This window comes from Sipha flava, unplaced genomic scaffold (genome assembly GCF_003268045.1).
Source record: "Sipha flava isolate LNK unplaced genomic scaffold, YSA_version1 202_pilon_pilon, whole genome shotgun sequence".
Taxonomy (NCBI): Eukaryota; Metazoa; Arthropoda; class Insecta; order Hemiptera; family Aphididae; genus Sipha; species Sipha flava.
The window spans coordinates 230,909-255,290 of NW_020272797.1; the positions used below are offsets into that span (position 1 = coordinate 230,909).

At 28.0% G+C, this 24,382-nt stretch overlaps 1 protein-coding gene across 4 annotated transcripts in view; it reads left to right on the forward strand.

Moving 5' to 3' along the window:
- The window catches only part of LOC112682387 (protein roadkill), a 49,710-nt gene extending 29,604 nt beyond the window's left edge, over positions 1–20,106 (forward strand). For 2 of the 4 annotated variants that reach the window (XM_025552965.1, XM_025552967.1), the window contains 8 exons: positions 12,664–12,883; positions 16,305–16,426; positions 16,513–16,664; positions 16,723–16,850; positions 17,086–17,278; positions 17,402–17,580; positions 17,663–17,805; positions 18,609–18,753. In XM_025552965.1, coding sequence (XP_025408750.1) covers positions 12,664–12,883; positions 16,305–16,426; positions 16,513–16,664; positions 16,723–16,850; positions 17,086–17,278; positions 17,402–17,580; positions 17,663–17,805; positions 18,609–18,753 — 1,282 coding nt within the window. Of the gene's footprint in view, positions 1–2,372; positions 2,532–12,663; positions 12,884–16,304; positions 16,427–16,512; positions 16,665–16,722; positions 16,851–17,085; positions 17,279–17,401; positions 17,581–17,662; positions 17,806–18,608 lie in introns of those variants that run through there. The other 2 variants (XM_025552964.1, XM_025552966.1) reach the window with 2 other exon arrangements.
- Positions 20,107–24,382: the final 4,276 nt, after the last annotated feature.

Genomic DNA, 24,382 nt, shown 5'->3' on the forward strand with positions numbered 1-24,382 from the left:
GTAGCTACTTAACTATTGATAATAATTTTAGAAAATATTACATATGTATTAGGTTTAACTAAACTAAAAAAAGTAAGCAACAATGAAGTAAATAATTGTGATTAAATATAAAAATCTTCGTTGTTTTTATAAAAAAATTCTTAAACCTATCTGAAATTTTTATTTTACAAAAGTAATACATATTTCTAAAGTACCATTGATTTCGGAATGTCTATATTACATCACCACTGTTTTAAATGGTCTTATCCATGTTGTATTGGTTACATAATTATTTTAATCGATTAATATTTAAATTTTATACTTAAGTTTCAAATGTTTTCGATCTATATGGAATTTATGTTTTATAGTGAATGAATCAAAGTGTTTTTAAACACTGAAAAAGTAATATTTACTTGTTAGATTAAAATGTATTGACAGTATAGTATATAAGAGCCAATAAATATTACCATACCATACTTATAGTGCTCTCTATGTTAAATCGTATTATTATCAAAATATTTAAATAATTATCTCGTTAACTTAATTTTTGATGATATTTATGATACTCGTTATACAATTTAAGAACAAAATGTATACTTATTTATAATACCTTTTGGATATTGAACAGTACAGTTACCAAAAATATAATATATATATATATATATATATATCAAATAAAATAATAAGTATTAAGTATTTGTATATTCTATTTTGGATAAATTGAATAAATTAAAATAGTATATTAAATACGTTTTAATTTATCATTTGTAATGTTCTAAATTGTTAAAATTTAAATGTATCTAATATATATGTCACTGGCAATATGGATAATTCTGGTATTTTGCAAAATACCTAGGCATTATGCAAAATGTCAATTTTTTTTTAGTAAAGTGCAAAACATTTTATTACATATTATATTATATTAAGGTTCTTATAATCAGTAACGTACATACGGGGGGGGGGGGCCGAGTTCAAACCTCCCAGGGCCAAAAAAAAAAAATTGTTTTATTATTGATGACGTGTAATATATTCGTAGTTTCATTATTACGCTTTGAACTTAAAATATACAACTATACAAATATGATAATTAAATAATTTTATTGATAGGTGTTTGAAAAGTTTTGCTGTTTAAAGTGATGCTGTTTTTATATTCCAATAGCTATTAATTTACTGTTATGTAAAAGTAAACTGTAAATTGGTAAAAAAGTTGTATAAAATAATATCTATTTATAGCAGTTATTAATCTTATTTATCTGTGCAACGAAAAAAAAAGATAACGATTATTTTTATTAACCCCCCCCCCACAGAGCAAGACTGAATGTATGCCACTGCTTATAATTATTATATATTATTACTCATATTACAGACAAAATTTAATATCTATCTATTATTATATTATAATTATTATATAAATATTTTACTTTAACTACTATTTAATTATTATAACATGTTGTAAAAAAGTGACATTTTGAAGTGTATACAATTTTATTTTTAAGGCAAATACACTTTTTATTTTTATATTTGGACTTACAAACACATTTTTAAAATCCTTGACCAATTCTTGTAGATTGAATTTTTATCAACTCATTATACTGTTCATCAGATAAAAAACTAGTATTAGTGAAAAAATTTTTAAAAAAAATTTGTAGTTTGTTATAAAAATTTGACTTCATATAAATCGTATCCAAAATTGCAACAACATAACGGGACACGAAAATGACAAAAAAAAAATGACGATATTGTAATAAAGTTATTAGTACATTCAATATTGTACCTCAGTATTATTATTATGGTAGTAAAAGAATCTTAATCTTTATTTCGTTAAATCGTGTACGCACATTTAACATTATGCCCCTTGAAAAATTTATAGAAATGGACTACTACCGTTTTTCCCTGTACCCTTCATATGTATGTACACTGCACTATGTAATTTGTATGGTTACATACTTCTTATTACCCTGTAACCTATAAGCTAATTTCAGTATCACATATTTCGTGTTAATGGATATCAATAGACATTAATATTTTGTTTTAAAAACAATTTTTTTGTCAATTTTAAATCCGTTAACTTTTTTAAATATATAATTCACTATCAATTTCGTAACTAAAAAATATTGTACGGGTTATAAAATATTATCGTACTCGTTCACACTGTATTCGTATTCCCCTCTAAAAAGTCTAACCTCGTGCCTCATGATGGTATCTACTGCGATTGTTTCATTCCGTTCCAGCCCGGTGTGGTGTTCGCTGTTGTAGTGCGATTTTATCTAAAAACGTGTCATAAAAGAATCACCGGGTCAAAGGTCATCTTAATTTACATTAGAACAATAATAGAAATATTTTATTCAATAAATTTGTCGTTTTTAATAATAATATTCGTAACAGTGCCAAATGTTAAACTTATAATTTAAAATAAAGTGAAATAATTATAAAGGTTGTGCAATATTATCAATTTTTAAAAATTTAAGTAAAGTGGCTGCGCCAAAAGTGGATTACTCGAAAGTAAAATTAAACATAAACATTGATACATGTTTTAGGATGGCTTTAGCCAGGTGAGTTCATTATTTTGAAGGCTTAACTAATTTTATTATTATTTATTATAGTTTGTAATCAATATTCTCTAAACTTGCAAGTACACATTTTTTACTGCCCTCTTATTCCGACCTTTGTAATTAAAATATTAAATGTATTTATTTTAATATATACAATTGACTACGAGAATACAACACAGACACAATCATGAGTTGTAATGATACAATGTCATAGCCAAGGTTGCCCTTGGGTTGCCTCCAATATCTATACAACGATCAGCTTTTATTAAAGTAGTTTCTACACGTTTGGTGTTTTTTGAAACAATGTGATTGAACACGATGTTTAAAAGTACATGTATTACAAAAGAATATATTTTTAATTTAATTTTTATTTAATATTTAATATTAAGTATCGATAAGTATTTTTTGATAAAAAAAGTACATTAATACAGTTGTTTTGTTTTATCATAACTTAATATTTTAGTAATTGCGTTTTAATAGAAAAAGTAAAATTGAGTTTTTGGTACTCATAATATATATATTGGATGGTATATATATAGCATGTAACCTCTTGTCTCATTTATGAAGTGATTATTATATCACAATGAAGTTTATAATCATGAGGTTATATTTGGAAGTGTATTATCATTATGTTTCCAGTGTGCTATTAAATTACGAGTTTCCTTAAATTATTTTTTTATATATTCAGCGTATTATTGTTAAACAAATTATTTATACACATGTACTTTATTTATAAGCAATGCAGTTTTATTTAATATTTGAAATATATTTTTTTATTATTTTTTTGAAAATTCTGAGATTACAATAATATTAACATTGAAAAATCTTTCATTTACAACTGTGATAAACTTGGGTTTGAATCGTAATCATTATCAAGGTTATGTATTGGCCTCTAATTTACGTCATATCATGCGTTCCCTTCTCACACTAACTATAAGTAGGAAACGTTTAAATTCGCTAATATTGCCTAAGGTTGAGCATTTTAAAATTAAATTCTTATTTAAGGATATATATGACTTATCCTAAATATAAAGATGATTAAAATAATTGATAGTTATTCTTATATTATAATTCATTTTAAATTTCATCATTTGACCTATAATATGGAAATTAATTTTCATTGAATAAAGCTATTATGAACTTTATTTTTGAGTATAATTTCAGGCTTAAGCAAATAATTAAAGATTATGAATACGAATTATAAGACTATAATATTATTCAAAATGATTTATTTTAATAGGGTAGATAGAAAAATATGAGTTATGACAGGTGAAAACAAGGTCATGGGATGTAAAACACCCTTTATATAATTTTATGGCTATATGATGAGGTTAATTTGTGCTAATTGTTTACATTATCAAGATGCAGGTGTTCAATATTGGTATTTATTTCATTTTACTAATGGTATATGTTCGATTAATGACTATATTATTTGTTTAATTATTTGTCATTATATAATTTACTTTGAAATTGCTTTGGAAACGTCGAATAAACTTCTCACTATGTAGTATTTATTATACATATAATTATATATAGATTATATATGTAGGTACCTAGTTCTAAAATTGAAAACCCATAAAAAGTTTTCTTACACTTTCTCCAGTTATCATAAATACACCTGTTATAGAATTGCTAAATATTATACCCACATATATATTTTATTTTTAAACATAGAGCTTATCTGTTAAATACATTTAAATTGTTTTTAATTATTTTGTTACGGAATTTATTAATTATATAGTATACATTTAATAACAATTCAATTATTTTTAAATTTATTATTTACCAACAAATGAATATTTGTAATATTATAGTTTAAAATTATACATATTGGTTTAATATTATTTAATGATGGATTTTTATTGATTATACAACGTACGATTAGTTATGAAATTATCAAATTTAAATAATGTCTGGAGGCCACAAAAGTAGGTAGGTACTTTCTCATGTTACAGATATTTTTTCCTACCGATTAGTTTTTCATTTTTGTTCATTAGTATCGTATACTCGTAGGTTTAATTTAAATATTATTTTTATTATTTTAACATTTTACTCTAGGGGCTGTATGAATATAATATACATTTTTGATTTTTTTAAATTGATTGAGCAGAGGTTGGGTTATTACAGGAAGAATTGCACCTAAGCAAGGACAACTGGTGCGTCCTAAGCAATGTCATCTGACTACAAGGCCGGCCTGTTGCTAACAAATGAAAAATCTATGCTTTTTTAACAAGGTGTTCTATCTTAGTTTTCGATTTAATCATTTTTGTCCTTAATAATTATTCTGAATATTTTGAAGTACACAATCTAAAATTTAAAGAATAGTATTTGATTTAACAAATATATTCAGAATATCTTAAAATGTATATAGGTACAAAGTTATTTATATTGTTAACGTATGTAATATCTTTTTCAAATGGACTAACTAGACCACTTTTAAATGTATTTCTGATTACATTATTTCTAGTTTTAGTACTTGATTATTTTACAAGGCATAATAAGATAAACAAATTAGCCTTTCTATTTATATTATAAAATCAAGAATTAAAAATTAAAATTCGTGTTAGAAAATTACATGCCACATAAATTCATATTCTAATTCTTTGGTGTGTTGATTGACAAGGGCTAAAATATGAAGGGAATACTCAATCCTTTTGGAGTTGAAATCACTATAATAATAATTTTTATATGCAGTGAAAATAAATATAACGTTCACATCTACAAATGTTAAAGTTAATTTAGAGTTTAGAAGTAAATAACGAATCTTTCCTCTCCGACTGACGGTATAATTATTTTTAATGTTTTTTAATTTTATTATTGATAATATAATCTTCTATATGTGTAATATTTTTTTAAAAATATTTGCAAATAAAAAATAAATAATTTGTTATTTGTCACCTTACCGTACATGTGGTACAAGGGTTCATCCTACTTCTAGATCACAGGTTTATCACCTGCTCATAACACCCACACGTTATGATACCACTATTATAGTTCATAATATGTTTGAACATAGTCCCTTTTTCTTTTGAAAAAAAATCAAATAAGAAGGGGCATTTTTCTTTTATAATTTTTTCTTTCACAGCTTCAATTCTACTGTGTTCAGAGTTTAATGCATAAATCCACCTTTTGTACAAAAATAATATAAACCTAAGAATTCACTATTGGGGTTCAGGTGAACCACAGCAGGTAGTTAGTTGGTTACCTTACGTGCATTCTTACACATTTGTTTAGTATCTAAGTTGTTTTGATTTTAAATAGTTGTGAGTGTATACTGCAGTTTTACTAAGATGATGTGTGTGATTTTGTATTTTTTTTTTATTTATATATAAAATATGAAACTGCACGGCTCATATAATATTACCTAGATTTTGAATGATTCCTTTTTTCTTCTCAGGTAAATAACTGAATAAATGAATGAAATGTATTTTTATTGTATTAAATGTTGTTTTCATGAATTTAATAAAATAGTATCTACTAATTTAATACTTTGCAAATCAAAATAACATTCTGTTTATTTAGTATAATAAAACAAGTTAAAATCATTAGTTATTAAATAACTTATTATTAAATAAATTTTATTGAAATAATAATTTTTATGTATATATTTAACAATGTACTAAAAATATTATTATTTTATCATAGTTATAAATACAACTTTTTATTTAACAGAATTCTTTATTTATTGAAATATTTTATGGTTTCACTTAATTTCTTATAATATGCATTTAAAATTGTTTTAAATTATATTTTGATCTTTGTGTGAATTATACCGATTAAAAACAGGTGTTTCAGGGTTTTTATGTCTAGCATAGCTCTATTTCCGGAAGGTCGGGCCTTTCTTCCGTTTGACACCCATATGAATGCATTAATCTATTAAAATATTTCTGGCACTAAAGTCAATTTTAAAGATACAAAGAAAAAAAATACATTTAATGATGCCACAAATTATTGAAATATATCAAACATTAAGATTTACTTAAAAATTAATGTTATTTGATTTATTTTTACTAGTATGTATTTTATATTTAAACGAATTTATAGTAATTATTCCTTTTTAATAAATTCATTATGATATATGTTACATTTTACCCTAAATAAAGAAACAGACGTTACAATACATTGATATTAAATACAATACAATTAGTATATTTATTATTTTTGTAATATTATGTGGTAAAATATTCTAATAAAATTCCATTAGTATAAATTAATATAAACCCCTGGATTTTTTTTTTTTTTTTGCTGTTTAGTAGGATTTAATTTACTTATACAGTTTTTTTTTAAATCCTTATGAATTATGAATATTTCCGTAAACTAGTTCACGGGAGTCCTTATAGACATTAGTAAATTACCCTTGACACGATATGTAAAAAAACAATACTAATACAAGTGCATCTTTGTAAGCCTGTACCGTGTAGGTCCATCTCCGAAATATTATAATTGTAAAATATACAGTAAGTTGACGATTTAAAGTGTAACAAGGCCATAACCTCATTTTTTATTTGTATAATTTGCGGGGCCATCAGTTACGAGGGTCGCCGGGCTACATTAAAACAATAAAATAAATAATTGTATTAATATGAGTACTTAAATAAATGTTTGTTTACAATTTTTATAACAAAAAATTGTATTTGCTTTTAAGTACAAAATATTTAAAAATTATCAATAAAATTCTTGTTTTTATTTTTATGAATAGGATAAATGGATAAATTATGGACTCAATATTGTATTTGTAAATATTTCAAAATTTTCAATATTTTTATAATTTAGTGAACTTTCATTACGGTGTTATTTTATTCCGAGAAATAATTATACACCATAATTTGAATTGATTTTAATTGTATACTGTAGATCTTGATAATATTACCTGATCTTTTATCATATTTGTACGATTACACCTTATTATACCTCAAGAAACCCGAAATATTGAATGTTCCGTTCGCTCTTACAGTCTTATTCCTTGACCTGTTAACCAACTTAAAAGAGAGGACGCGACCGTATTATGAAAAATCAAACGACCGGCTCCAATTAACTAACATTGGTTTCTCTTTCTCTCTCACATATTCCCTTCCTTAAGCATGGTTACTCATTTGTTTTACAAAGAGTTTTATTAAATTATACTGGCTTTTAATTAAATATAACTTTTTACTTCCTATATGCCTTGAACTATTTATTTGGTGTTACTTATCTATAAGTATATAAGTCTAAATAATCATCAAGATTACTTCATCTCTCTAAAATGCTCGTTACTTACATTTATACCATTCTTAATGGAGCCATTTTTACTCCAGTCTTTAATATTTGTTTAATAACTATAATCTGTATACTTTTTAGGTATTAAAGCTAACCTAGGATTTCCCATCGGTTTATAAAAATGATCTTATTGATTTTTATAATTCGATATCGATTAAAAACTATATATTTAGTTACTTTTTATATTTTAAATGATTGTGTAGTGTAATATTTGAAATATCATGGCTTAAACTTAGTAAATTAAAATTGTGTTGTATGTATTATATTATTGCTTAAAGGACAAACAAAATAATTTTAAATAGCTATTAATTAATATCAGCTTGCATTTTCTTTTATTTTAATTAATTAATCTCTTGAACAAGAACAATAATTTCAATCATAATTAAAAAGTTTCATATTTAACAATATTTCATTAAAATTGATGAAAATTAATTTTTCTTTGGTACATTTTTAGTATACTTATGAGCATCAGTATCACAAATATCTATACTAAGGATTGAGGTTAGGGTGTTATCGATTATTTCATGGGGCCACCGAGGTGATAACTGTACGTAATGTGTTGGAAAGGAAGGAAGTAATGGGTCATGTATATATGTGTCTATATATACCATACATATATATATATAAATTGTAGGAGGTTCAAATGCGACGAGGCCATGTGCTATTTAATGTGTAAAATGTACAAACGTTTTTCGCCCTAGTCCGTTGTCAGCTCCTTGACCCGCTAAAGAGGTAGTCACGTCAACCGGTTCATGTTGCATTGTTCCAATTTAACAGTTTTTGCAGGTCGTATGTGTATATGTAGGCTATTTTTTAAACTGTCAATGCGGTATTTCAATTGCTTATATTCCTATGTATTTTATAAGGAACGTCTATGATTTTCATATTTTGTTATTACTCTTAATTTACAAAACAATACATGAGTGATAAACGTCCGCGTTCATTTTGTAATAACTAGACTAAATAATTTTTAATTACAATTTTTAACAATAATTTCTGTGTTTTTTTTTTTGTTTGATTTTTATTGACGATAATACTATTGTTATCAAATCAAAAATATTTATTTTATTAATTTGAACCACATCAATATGTATGTCATTCAGAACTTTAAAATAGTACCTACTAAGTAGAGTCATTTAATTCTAGAAGTAAAATTATGTTTTGAGTTTACTTAGTTATTATTACTTTTTGTTATTAATTTTAATCTAAGATAATAAAATTGTTTTGAAATAGTATTATTCCTCTATCTTACTATTATTACCTTAAATAAATATTATCATTTATCGTTCTTAAATGTTTGAATTTAAATAAAAATAATATCAGATATCTATTGTATATTGTACGTGATAATAATTATTATGAACTAACAGTAATGTTAATTGATTCCAGTAAAGGCTTAAAAATAATAGTGTGACACTGTTATTGACGTTAACCATATAATACCATAATATCGAGGACAGAGGGAGCAATTATTATCGTTCTATCTCTTAAGCAGGCCTGCACCGTTAATCTGGTTTCCTTGTGTGGCGGTATTTATATATCTCGCATTATGCATAAAACATATGTACAACTACCTAAAGTACCGTCACGACTAAAAAACAGCTAACCGCAGTCATGCCGCCGGCACAAATAACGGCATGTAGTTTTAATATCCGCATGTAGTTAACGGAAACGCAACAGGTTTTAATCAGTAGTATAAAGTTGACAGTTTCCATTTACAAGCTTAATGTATGTTACTTTAAAAGTTCTTTACAGCATATCAAAATTTTTCTTTAATTTCAAGGTCTAACAAAATATTATTAATAATAATTACAACTTTAATATTATTATCAACTTATCCTTATACGAGGTCTTATACTTATTTTGTTTTGAATGTTTATTGTTCATGATAATATTAATAAAAAAATAAATTGAACTAATAAATGATTACTGTTAACATTATGATTAATATCTAATCTACATGTTATATTGTTTGTCTAATTTCTACACATAAAACAATTTGCAGCCATTTTCGATATAGGTTTTGCATTCGTGATCCGTTGCTTTCTAATCGTTTCTCCAGCGTTTATAACACAATAATTAGACAACTGATTTCACCTGATGTTGCCTAGGCGCCAGTCTTCCTGTCCAGCAACAGAGTTTCCACGATTTCTCGATTTTCTAAACCACTCCAATCGCGCACGGTTTTATGTAATCAGTTATAATTTAATTTGTAATATACTTTTAAATGATGATCCTATGCAAATAAGTAATTTACTCTTTTGTTGTAAATTTATTTACTTACAATCATGTATAATAGATTGTACTATATCATTAAATATTAAATTATTTAATAGTATTGTTATTATTGGAAATCATAAGAAGGTATGATTCAAAAATTTTCTTATGATGGATGTTGCTACATTTATATATAAAACAATATGACATGAATTAAACGTTAACTATAACACACCGATGTTGCCGAACTGAAGCCCCAGCATTAAGTATTGGTCCATCTTGATGGCGTTGTACGTTCTTGAACCCAAAGAATCTTTACGTGAACTGCCCGGATGTCTTTGACCGGGCGCGTGGCAGCGATAGCGGACAAAGACCGACCGGTTCATCGGGATGTCATCCTCTTCACTCCGACTCCGTTCACAGTTCGCTGGCTTATAGTTAAAAGGTGAATGACTTCTGGACCAAGACCAATATTATATTCTCCCACAGGGGCCACCATCGCGTGCACGCGCCGTTGGCGTCGTCTTATGTATATTAGTGTCTAAGTATGAAGAATGCTTGTAGAACTTGGCTTGTGAACAGAAAACTAAATGTGTAAATAAAATTAGGACTAAAGGAACTAGCAAAATTATGCACTTTTCTTTCGTCGCCCATTTCTATTTCGAGCGTCTAATAAAGTTTTTGCAAAAAAAAAATTCTACAAATTTCTTCAGATTATAAAATAACTTGATTTATTTTATACACCGCTTGCCAAAGTGTAAGTTTTTAATAGTTTCTTAAGAAGGATTTAAGTTTAATAGTTTAATAATTTAAAAATTATAACAATACTATAGTAGGTTATATTATAACAGCCATAAATTAATTCATAATTAAGTAGTATTCAATTAAAACAAGGGTTTATATACATTTCTCTAGTCTATTTTAATTTATGTTCTAGTTTGCGTAAAAATTTCCCCCTGGAACTTTAACAATTCTCCATAGTATTATTTTATTATTTAAAAAAATATTTTATTATTTATTTTTAATATAAAAAATTAAATGTTACAATTTATAGTATCAAATTTTTTTAATCTAAATTCAATAATATTAAGTGACTTAAAGTTAAAACCAATGTTTAACTTTAGTATAATAATAATAATATCCAAATTAATCAATTAATGCCCAAAACACATGCATACAAACACAGTCATACATACACGTTTTGTTATGTTTTTAACTTGTTTTTTAAATGCTCTTGGGTTTTGATTTTTTTTAAGAAATATGTATAATATGAGTCTGTTTTTATTCTTTATTTCTACATATTAATATATTTTATCCTTATGAAAATATACCCTAGATTCATGCAATTTTATAATATTATAATAGTTAAGATTTAAATGATTAAATATTTTAATTTACTATTATTACTTAAGTGAGTATTCATTTAGGAAAACAAACGTCTCTGTATCTCAAATCTTACTTATTCCTTGTCCTTTGGTATAATAGTTTAATTTACCTTAGTAAATGAATTGTTTAACATTAAGCATTATTATATGGGTATAGGTTAAATAAAATAGCAAATACTACTTTTGTATTGCTCAATAGCCAATATAATTAATCATATTTTTAAGAACTTAATATTCAAGCATACAATTGAGTTATATTTTAAATTGATTGCATGAAATGTATTTATACAAACACATATTTGAGTTATTTTGTTAGAGAATGCATTCTAAATATTATGTATCATATTTTTTTACATTAAAAATGACGTTCTTAGCACCAGTGTTATTTTGTATCTATGCTAGTTATTAGTTATTTGCAATGTAAGGATTAGTATTAAACATTATACATTAAAATGTCTGTGTCAGTGAGAACGGACTGGTCACACGTGGGATCCACTGAATAATCAATTTTGATCCATAGTGCCGACTGCGCTCGTCTCCTATACAATCAGAGAACGCATTATAAATATTATGTGTCATATTTTTTTACATTAAAAATGACGTACTAAGCACCAGTGTTATTTCATACCTATGCTAGTTATTAGTTATTTGCAATGTAAGAATAAGTATTAAACATTATACATTAAAATGTCTGTGTCCGTGAGAACGAGTCTGATCACACATGGGATCCACTGAATAATCAATTTTGATCTATAGGCACGATTGCGCTCGTCTCCTGTACAATCAGTCATTTTGTCCTCCGGGCCACTCGGAATTACGCAAATCTTTGGATTATTTAATTAATTTAAATGTAATATAATGGTTTGATCTTCTGTCATGTGTTTTTTATTCAGTTGTGTAAACGTAAAATAATACTGGTTTTATGTTTTATATTGTGACGATAATAATTTTTCGAGAAAGTGTATAAAGTGTTTATTATAATTGTATGTTACTAATTAAATTTTTGGTAGTAAATTAGTTTTAATTTTTGATCATCGTTCGTAATGCTATCTGTAAACGTCTGAATACATAAACAACTCTATTACATAAGATCTTACAATCTGAAACGATCTACTAATGTATTGCTATTTTAAATAAGTACTTCGCCCGTAAACTATTAAATAAACAAATAAGCCACATGAATTATTATAAGATAATATACTATGTTTATACGTATACACAATATATGATCTGATTTAAATAAACTAACAATATTCGTTATTTTGTTGTTTCAGGCTGCCAGTGGTGAGTGAGTGCTCGCCGCAGCAGACAGCCAGAGTGTCGGTGGCGGCGGGTTCGTCGGGATCGGTGAGTGCAGCAGCATCGGCTGCCGCGGCAGCTGCCGTCGTGGCCGGTGCACCTAGCAGTAGTACCATGTCCGTATCCCGGGTGCCCAGCCCGCCTCCTTCTTCTGAGGCGAATACACCCGTGGCGGAAAACTGGTGCTATACACAGGTACGACAATAAAACCAACCCTTTGAATTAAATATAGCAATGTATTGTGGATGTCCTTTTACTAGCTACTAATGTGATACAGTGTATTTTAAAGAATATTTGCGAGTCGTGTATTACTGATACACGACTCGCCAAACTCTTTATGATATTATTTTAAGATATGCCGACGTTAATGACGAGCGCAGCAATATTTTGGCACATATAGGAGCTTAAAAAAACGGTACTCGCTAACCAAACTGGTTTTTTTTCGCACACAATGGCGATTATTATCGCGAAAATGTAATGTTATTCCTTATTACCTCTATTATTATTTTCATTATTGTGTCGTTACCGGTCATTATTATTGCTGCGTCTCCGAGAAAATGCATCTCCCGTTATAAACGCCTGGGACGTACGCTTCAACAACGACAACGACTGCTAGCCAGGTGAACGTCCTTACCCTTGGATATTCTGTATGTGTATGTATTCGTGCGTGTGCGTGTGCGAAACAGCTTCCCGGGCAGCGAAGTTCGTTGGCCCATCGGACCTCCGAAGCCGTTGGCCTCCGTTTGATGGCGACGGCCACGCCTATATTATCATTATATTTTAACCATAGTCCCAAAGTATACATTTAAATAGAATTACATGTTTTGTACAAAAAAATATTGAAAAAGGAACAAAACAAAATTCTATAAATTGTTATATTATTGTCGATTTTCCTATTTTGAAATGTACACATATTTATTATTTAATTTAAAAATAGTATAAAATAGTGAGTTAAAAATGGTATCACGTGTCCCTCAAGGACGTACGTTTTGGAGGTTATGTACGTGAACGCCTAAAGTGTACGCGTGTAGAGACGATAGCAACGGCGGTGGCGGCGGCGACGACCGTGGATCGATCTCGCGCGCACTATGGGTCTGACCCTTCAGGATAGAGCTCGGAACCTCACGTCGTGCCCTGCGTACAGAAAGTGGAATTGGGAAGGAGAGGGTAGTGCGGACGAAGCTGTTTTTGCACTCTGCGGATCCCACCTTCCCCTTTACCCCAGCTGAATCAATAACCGCGCCCCACCATCCGCCGTAGCAATTTTCACGAAAGGGGGGGGGGCCCAAAGGCCAAAAGTTCGAGTTCAAAAGTTCGTCTCCTTCCATTTTCAATAGGTCATGAGAAAAATAAAATAATTACACCCATTTGTAATACTACGTTATTATATCATATAATACCGTGTTCTAATTTAGCAAGCGGATCATAATGTGTACGCTGGTGCACGTATGTGTGATGAATGAGTGTCAAACAGAAATACAATACACACCCTTCATCTTGCTTTTGTGTCTAAACTATATTTAAACGTACTCGGAGCGTATAGCACCAACTGCAACACGTTTACGAACCCCTGTTCGACCTGTCGGTCATCGACCTCCTCTCTCCCTAAAATATACACAATTCACGATTCTAACTCATCTCCCACGTGTATTCGAATCGGAAGATTGGTCATCCCTTCAACGGATACCTATTATTTCTCGACATTTCCTGTCGGCGTGGGATTTTGCGCGAACAACACGTAGGTGGCTGTCTGTTAAAACGCTTGTGGTGTCTAGTGGTAGTATTATTCGTAGTAGTAGTAAAAGTAGTAGTGGTGTTAGTAGTAGATACATATCCGATACACTACGAATACAATAATATGCCTTTCCGGTATCCCTACTATCCGACCGGATAGTACCGCCCAGCAAGGTCAACGGTAGTGTCGCGTTGTCGTCATCATCGTCGTGTGCATTTTGAGTACGTTGGCCTTGGAACGTTGGACCCGATTGTGTGCGCGCGTGCAGTTGAATGTGTGTGTACTTATGCGTGCACGTGTGTGTGTGTGTGTGTGTGTATGTATGTGGCCCGAAAGAAAAAGCGCTATGATGAGGGGGTGGGGCCGATGACCGGCGTTCTTTTCTTCACCGTACATGCAGCGGCGCGCGCGCTGTATTACCTACCTCTTCACTCGTCATTCCCTCTATACCGCTGTCGCTCCGGTTGGTGTGTTCGGTGGCAGAGGATGACCCCAACTATAACCGCTCGGAGCTGTCAAGGTCGCTCCGACGTTTTTCGGGCCCTTTTTGTGTGGTGTACCCACCACCACCCACCCAAACCCGCGCGCATTGCCATCTTTGTTCAAATTGATTTAACGCTACAATCGGTCTATAATATCATGTATAAAATATAAGTACACAAATTCACTGGAAAAGTTTTAAAAAAACCGACGGCATTTCCAATCAAACGCGTTTTATCATTGTACTCAACCACGACTAAATGCTGACTGATTATTTGACATTAATTAATTAATCGTATACAAATTATTATATTTGTTATGATGAATGTTAATTAAATGTTTTTTGACTGACCGTTATACCTCTTTCATTTATCTCTCGAGCAAAACACAATTTATTATTATACATTTGATGTATAAATATATTTATTTTCATAGACCTATTATCTCATCGACGGCACTTTCCCCACCTCTTGTTCTTTTAACAAATAAGATATTGAGTGAGAGATATAGTCGGAAATATAATGGGTTAAAAAACAATAAACCTGTATTACTCCATGTACTTGAAATTTCTCATAATTAGAGTCGTAGACATATAACCTATTATCTATAATAGGTCTATGAAAACAATGCAAGTTTTTCTTTCATTGAGTCCCGAGTATTCGTCCATCTCTCTCACTCAGTGTTAAATTAAGTTTCTCTATGCGCCGTCCATGAGATAATAGGTCTATGTTTCTTTTCATAAGTTATTGTGTAGTACTCGAGTGTTATCGATAGAGGTGCTCCTTTAATATCGTGGGCTATAAATGTTATATTTTTTATCAACGTGTAATTATTTTAGAAAATGTTTAGGAAACCATAACACTTTTTTTTGTATTACTTATACACATACTGGTTGTTGGTTATAATAATTTTGGATCATAATATATTAATGTATATGTCTCACACTATTTGGTGCAATAATGTATATTAAACAATTTGTATACTAATTTTAACTTCGGAATATTCATTGAATTCATATTTCTAGTCGTTTCGAATTACTAATAATATTTTGACAACGTTTGACTGCATGATAATTTGTATCCAAACTATTAGTTTGAAATTGTTCAAAATAAAAAAAATCTTAATAAAATTATATTGTAAATGTTATTCTACAAATTGACTTAATGTTTATAACAGCATAATTAAATTTGGGTCAAGGCGTTAAATTCAAATGTTTTATTGATATTGTTATGAAATTAATGTAGCCTAATAGATAAGCAACGATTGTTGTTTTGCCGTCGCTGTTAAAAAAAATCAACTAATCTGAACCATTTGTATTGGTCATAAGCAAAATAATTTTGTTATCAATAATTATGTGGCTAATGTATTTTTAGTATACATTTTAATATTTTTTCTTTTCAGGTGAAGGTCGTAAAGTTTAGTTACATGTGGACCATTAATAACTTCAGCTTTTGTCGGGAAGAAATGGGTGAAGTTTTAAAATCGTCTACATTCTCTGCTGGAGTAAATGATAAACTCAAATGGTAAACACGCTTGTATTTTGTATTCGTTGAAGTTTTTCTTACTTTTTTAAAACAATAACTAATGCCTGAGTTATGTCATGTTTTAGGTGTTTGCGAGTAAATCCTAAAGGCTTAGACGAAGAGAGCAAAGACTACCTGTCTTTGTATTTATTACTAGTCTCATGCAACAAGACTGAGGTTAGAGCAAAATTCAAATTTTCAATATTAAACGCTAAACGAGAAGAAACCAAGGCTATGGGTAATTAATTAAATGCTTTGCGTACGATCCTTTGCTTATTTAAATTTTTTGATTTTAGAGAGTCAGAGAGCTTATAGGTTCGTTCAAGGAAAAGATTGGGGGTTCAAAAAATTTATTAGACGCGATTTTTTATTAGATGAGGCTAATGGCCTTTTACCCGACGACAAACTTACCATATTTTGCGAGGTAATTTATTTTTTTGAAAATATTTAACTGTTACCACTAGTTTTAATTACTCGTAGTTTTAATTGTTAAATTTAATAATAACAATTAGTTTTTAAATAAAATGATGTTTTAACTATTCTTACCTACTAATATTGCTCGATAAAATATTTTTGCCAATATTATATTAAATACAATGGGAAAAATAACTGTAAAAATTGTAGTTTAATAAAAAGTGGCACGAATAATGACTTGACAGATGGCTCGTTTGCAGGTAAGCGTTGTAGCTGATAGTGTAAACATATCCGGCCAGTCCAATTCGGTTCAGTTTAAAGTGCCTGAATGTCGTTTACCGGACGACTTGGGCAATTTATTCGAAATACAAAAATTTAGTGATGTAACACTTTCGGTTAGTGGGCGAGAATTTCAAGCACATAAAGCTATACTTGCTGGTAATTATATACATTATTAATATTTATTTCATGAATCATATTATTTTAAATATATAGTTAATTTTTATTTTGTTTCATATTTTATGAAATATATAATATAACAATAATTTTTGTTTATTATAGCGAGAAGTCCCGTGTTCGCTGCAATGTTTGAACACGAGATGGAAGAACGTAAACAAAATCGAGTCGCCATTACTGATGTAGATCACGAAGTTCTTAGAGAAATGCTTCGGTTTATCTACACCGGTCGAGCAGCAAACTTGGAAAGAATGGCGGACGATTTGTTAGCGGCCGCAGACAAGGTTGGAACAATCAAAAGCGTTTTTTTCCTAACAAATATGTAGTGACGTATTTTCATTGTTATTTTTTGTTCTTCTATTATAGTACGCTTTAGAGAGGCTGAAAGTCATGTGCGAAGAAGCACTATGTAATAATCTGTCGATCGACAACGCAGCTGATATATTAATACTAGCTGACCTACACAGTGCGGACCAACTCAAAGTACAAACCATCGAGTTTATTAACACGTGAGTTAATTGTTATTTTAGTACCGCAGTGTGCTGGTATAATACTTTTATGAATTATAGTTGTAATAATACTGTTCAACACAACAACACAGTGGCGGATTTAGTATTTTAGCGCCCCTAGGCTTAATCACTCTGCCCCCCCCCCCTATCGCTCTACTAAGGAACCAACAATATTTGATCTAAACCCTTCTTTTCAAATTTTATTCAGTTTTTTTATCAAAAAAAAAAAAAAAAAATATAAAATATAAAATCTTTAAAATAGAAAACTTCTAAAAATAAAATATTTCATGTCTATTATTTTACTTCAGATACCATTATTACCAGTACAAATAAACAATGCTTATACAGTCACATAACGGAAATATTAATAATCAAATATGAAAATACCTATACTCGGATAGTCGGATGTTCCCAATAGTACATAGGTACTAATAAGTTATTAATAATAACTATAAAAAAGTAACTAACTGTAATTATTTTATTACAAATGAAATATTTTCAAATTGTAATAATAATTGTAATATTCTTACTACAGCCTATAGGTACGGCATCATACAATGTACATATTAATATATTATTATAACTTTTTAAAATTATTTTTATTCATGTTTATATGAAAAATATAAAAAAAATTTATTAAAATAAATATGCCTAATAAATCAATAATAACACTTAATTCTATAAAAAAAAAGCCACCCTAGACTATAAGCCTTTTAGTCTGCCCCCTAATCCGCCACTGCAACAACATATAGAAAAATTTCATTTTATAATAAATATCACATGTATTTTTTGTTTGTATTTAGTCATGCGACCGATGTGATGGATACCACTGGTTGGAAAACCATGATACAGTCGCACCCACACCTAATAGCAGAAGCGTTTCGCGCGCTAGCTACACAGCAAATACCGCCAATTGGTCCGCCTCGGAAACGTGTCAAACAAAGCTGAAACGGACCGTCCACCGCGGTGATGCAGACTTACGATCTCACCAGCCCACCACCCCCACCCATCAACTCTTCCAGGGCGCACATTTTGTAAATTTATATAATTTTTTTTTTTTTATTCGTGAAATCATATTTTTTAATTTTTTTTTTTTTTTGTACATAAATATGTTATATCTAAAAATAAGAAAATTCCTAAAATGCAAGTAGCTTGTTTGCTGATAAAGCGTTTGGATATGTTTGTATTCTCACAATGTATTGTAAAAAAAAAAAAAATATGGCTTACGGCAATAGCCGTTGGAACGGCATATGTGATATGAGTGATATTTGCAGCCTAACCTTGTATAATTTTTTTTAATATGTTACATTATATTAAACATTCATTATAATACAAGTACTATTATTTTAGTTAGTTCCATTATTATTGTTAATAATATATAGGTTGGTTTGCATAAATCTATAAGAGCACACAATTTTGATGGTCCATTGAATTATTTAAATACTCGTTTTCCATTTATTAAAGGGGTTCCTAAATTGTTTTGAATCTATTTTATGCAACTCAGCCATTAGATTTATAATAAACAATATTACATAATATTTAGCATTAAAAAAAACGAACTTTGATGTTAACTATATAAAATAGGTCTCGTTATGAAATTTTTCATTAAAACCGATTAAAATGGATACTTATTGTTGTAATGTAAACTATATGGACAGTTTACACTTTCTGTTATACTCGGTTTTTAATTTCTAACTTTTTCTTTTTTTTTCTTTTGTGTGTTCATAAAAATAACATAATTTAGATGTAAATACTTAATAATTTGTAAGACCAACTGAGAAAAGAGACTGAAGAAATTTTCTTTAAATATATACCTCAGTTCGTAAATTAATAAACGTTTTTATTGAGTCGATATTACATTTATCAAACAACATAAGGATATAATAATTATAATTTATTTATTTTCTGTTGTTATTGATATTATTATTTTTTAAATAACAATTATTATTATCATTATTATTATTATACCTCTTGAAGTTTATTCGGTGTTGTTGAACGTGATCGACCAAGTTTCTGTTCCTTGTAATTATAAATAAGAATTTTTAGTCTCTTTTCTCAGTGTATTCTTTTCTTTTATTATTATTTGTTTTTCCTCTGTTGCAAACGGAAAACAATCAAACACAAGCCTTTCCATGTTTATTTTTCCGAATTTATTTTATTCGTGTGATTCGCTTGTTGTGTGTTTACCTGTTTAACAATATCTACGTCATTCGATTACATAATTAAGATATTGTGAATAATTTTAGACTAGACTCGAAGTATTGTTTTTTCGAAATAAAAACACTCGTCTTTCAATCCTAATTTTAATTGTGTTAATATTCTTAAAAAAGTTATGCTAAATACTTTTTAATTTATTAATGTGTGTATATATATATATATATATATTTATATATAAATGTGTGTGTGTGTGTGTGTGTGTGTGTGTGTATTGTATTTATTTAAATTAGGCTGTTTTCCTTATAAATAATAATATGTTCTCACTATTTAAAGTATCTACAAATCACTTTACCACTCCCTAACCTTTCAGTGAATACTAATACCAAATGTTATCAATAAATTATGAGTTTACCTAATAGTTAGTGATATTACAATTATTCACTCTTAGGCTTTAGTTAAATTAAAATAAATTACATAATTGAAACTCCTAGTCACACCTTATAACCATTAATTCATTATTTTAAATAAATATAAAAAAAATAAAAATACTTAGAAATAATATTATTTTATTACTAATTTTTAAAAATATTGTTAGCATTTTTAATAAAATATGATACCTATTGATATCTTAATAATTAATATAGAAAAGTTAGCCAACCATCTCATTGGTACATTAAAAATAGATCAAATTATGTTTTTAGGATTTTATATGTTATTAAAATTATAAACTAAAATAAATATAGGTTAACTGGACTTGAGATCAATAATAACTGTTAACCAAATTCCTATACAATGCAGTACTAAATGTTTAACTATTTATAACATAGGCATGCGCAGACATTTGTCATAGGGTAGGCCAAGTAAATAATGATTAGGCTTGGGCTTTGAAGGAAGAAACATTTAAAATGTTTCATACTTTAATTTACCTACTCGTTATCACCCAATATTGGAGGAATCAAATATGTAATCATTCATATAATAAAAACAAATATATTTTTTTTTAAATTATAAAACAATTATATTAACTGTATCATTTTTAAAATTTAAATAAATACAATTTCTCAATCCTTAACGATAATATTGTGTTATGACTAGGCTAAGGGATTTGTAGCTTGAAAAAATACTTAAATATGTACCTAAAAATAACCGTATATGCACAAAGATATGCCCAAAATAAATTAAGTATAACAAATATGTGGTAAGATAAAACATTTATTTTATTAGAATTTATTTTATAATGAACGCTGATCAAGTAATCAAAATTATTTAATAAAATATCTATTATCGGACCCCTATAAATGGTCAATACCAGGGATGTCTTTTTACTTACTTCTAGGGGGGGACTCAAATTTTTTCTTTAATTCAGACTCAAAATTTACAAGTAAAATTTTTGATAATATTTAAATCAGGTGAATCCCTAATATTTGTGGTTTTTTTTTTTTTTTTAATCTAATGCCGAATTCACTTAAAATGGACTTTTGTGTAGTTCTTTTTTAACACACATCTGCTTTTTGAAAGTTTCGCTTGCTTATTTGATTTTCATTAAGTATGGACCCTGGCTTAAATCAAAATAATATATATTGTTTACCGTTATAGGACATTTAATCATTATAAGCAATTGAGCGTTTAACGCTATAAACAATTTAAGTGTTTAAACGTTAAAAAAATTTTCCATTTACCATTATTGACAGTTTAAACGCTATGAAAAATTTAGCGTTTTGCATTATTTAAATTAGTGTAAAATTTGAAACGTTTTCAAATGTAGTATTTAGCAATGAATACTATGTAAAATAACATAACATATTTTAAATAATATATTATACATATTACCTTTAACCAGTGGTGTATTTGTGGGTTTACACTAAAAAAATATGGATATTAATCCTAAAATAAATTTTCTTGCTTTGCTCGACAATAATTGTCAATTTGGACAAACAATTATTATTTTCTCTCGAAACGTTCGAAAAAATTTAATTAATCCTTTATAACTTCTATTAAGACTATAAAATATAACACCATAAAATATACATTTGCAGCGCGTTATAAATTGCATGATGCAGATTTAAAAACTATGGGCTGAATATTCACACTCCATACTATTTTATTTAATGTTATTCAATACAGTTAACAAAATACATTAAACATAGCGTAGGTACACTGTAATCTTCAACAGCTAAATATTTCAATCAATTTCATGGTCCATAACAATTTTTTCCAATGAACTATTAAATTATTATTTGTGTTTTTGTTTTCGAATTATTTTAGAAGCGTATACCCATAAAATAATATTTTACATTAGGTATTCCCTGAAAATCGAAAATCTGCTGAGTGTATACGCCATATACCCGCATACCAATACATCTATTCCTTTAACGATATTTTCTTTTTGTAATTCTCATAACTCATAACTTATAAATAAAGTAATCATATTTGTTGTATAACAACAATAAAATTCACATACGATGTAAAATATGTATTTATTGTTAATTTATAACTTATGTATGGTGTATTACTAGTGTCGCAACTACAAAATAGGAGGCCCATGTGCGATAATTATATTGGGCCCTTTCTTAGGATTTATTTTTGTTCAATTTAAGTATCAATTTTTTTTAGGTTTTAAAACACGATTCATATCAGTAAGTGTATGATATATCAAACTAAATACCTATAACTGTTGTATATTATACTTCATTACATATTTATGTAGTAAATTTAAGTAGTTTAGGTAGGTATGTTTGTATGCCTACTCAAATACTCAATGGATTCATTGTTAAATAAATATTATATTATTCTAAAATATTATAACAACCTTACCTGAATTAAAAAACAAATTATTTTTATTATTAAATAATTGCGTGTTAGTAAAGTGTAGTTTATTTCAGGCTGGGACTAGGGGGCCCCCAAATTTTTGTAAACCTTGGGGCCCTGTGCGCGACACACTCTACACACTCGCTTTTTGGAGCACTGTTATTACTACTAATGTTTTATCGGTGTTAACTGAAATTATTTTTGATGAGGCAGGCCATACGGTTTCCGCGCTGACAATATCCGACATATTTTCAGAAAACATATTTATAAATTATAATTGGTAATGTTAATTTATATATTATTAGTTGATGAATAGATTGCTGTTTTAAACATCCTTTTTATATATATGTTATTTAGATTACCTAGTAATTTAAGTCAATTTTACAAAAATAACCATGTTCCAAATCTATTTTACTGATGGTTTTAAATATTTTTCGATGACAACTTCTTTTATATTTCAATCATTTATCGTTTTCTGTTATGTTATTGGATATTAATTTTAATTGTTTTTCGTTTCTGTTTCGTTATCTGTTATGGACTTCAATCCCTTTTTGAATAGTTTAACGTTATAAAAACGTTTTGGTGCCCTCTCATATATGATCGATTCCTTAAATACGGATTCAGGGGGGGGGGTGATACCAATTTTGTAATATATACATATGTATTACATATAAGAATCATAGGCGCATCTGAAAATTTCGTGCAGGTATGGCCAATAACATTTTTCATTAGGAAAATTGAAATTTTCATTTAGGATACGAAGACAAAGAGACTTATACACAATATACTTTGAGAACGTATGTAGTAATTGTTGCTACTACATTAACTATAGCTAGTAAATAATAATTAATCTCTTTAAAAAAATAAAAGGTATATAACATCAAATACAACTAGAACTACACGGGTACTTATAACTATGGATATTAGAGAATAAATATTATTGGTTAGTTTTTGTCACAGACATATTATACATATATAATATTTTATGTGAAAATATTTATTATTTAGTTTTGTTTTATTCAATCATTCTTTTTACTTTTTAGTAATTATTTTTAATGATTTAAGCATAAATTTAAAACTGAGCAGGATTTTGCAAGTCTATAACCGTAAACACGCCTATGATAATCATTTGTTGTTACTTTTTCTATTACTATTTCGACTTGCTTTATAAATATATTGTTCAATTTATAATTTTATATCGCTTATTACTTAATAAATACAGTCGTGTTAAAGTATTTTTAATAACAAACAAGGAGAATAATAATAATTTGTTTATTTTAATTTATCAAATTTTATTAAAATAACTTGACAATTTCAAATATTATTAAACAGATTTTAAATAAAAATGTTATAACACTAGTATAGTAATTAGTAACCATATTATAAATTATAAAATAATTGTTTTTCTTGTTAATAACAGTTAATAATAAAATAATAAAACAAATATAGATAACACCTGAATAAATATAATAATGATTTTTATAAGTTAGGTCCATCTAAATCAGTCTTCCTTGACTATATAATAAATAAAAATAACAAAAATAGATAAAACTTATAAAATAACTATTCTATATAACTATATGTAGATCTAAAAAATATAATTATTTAAATT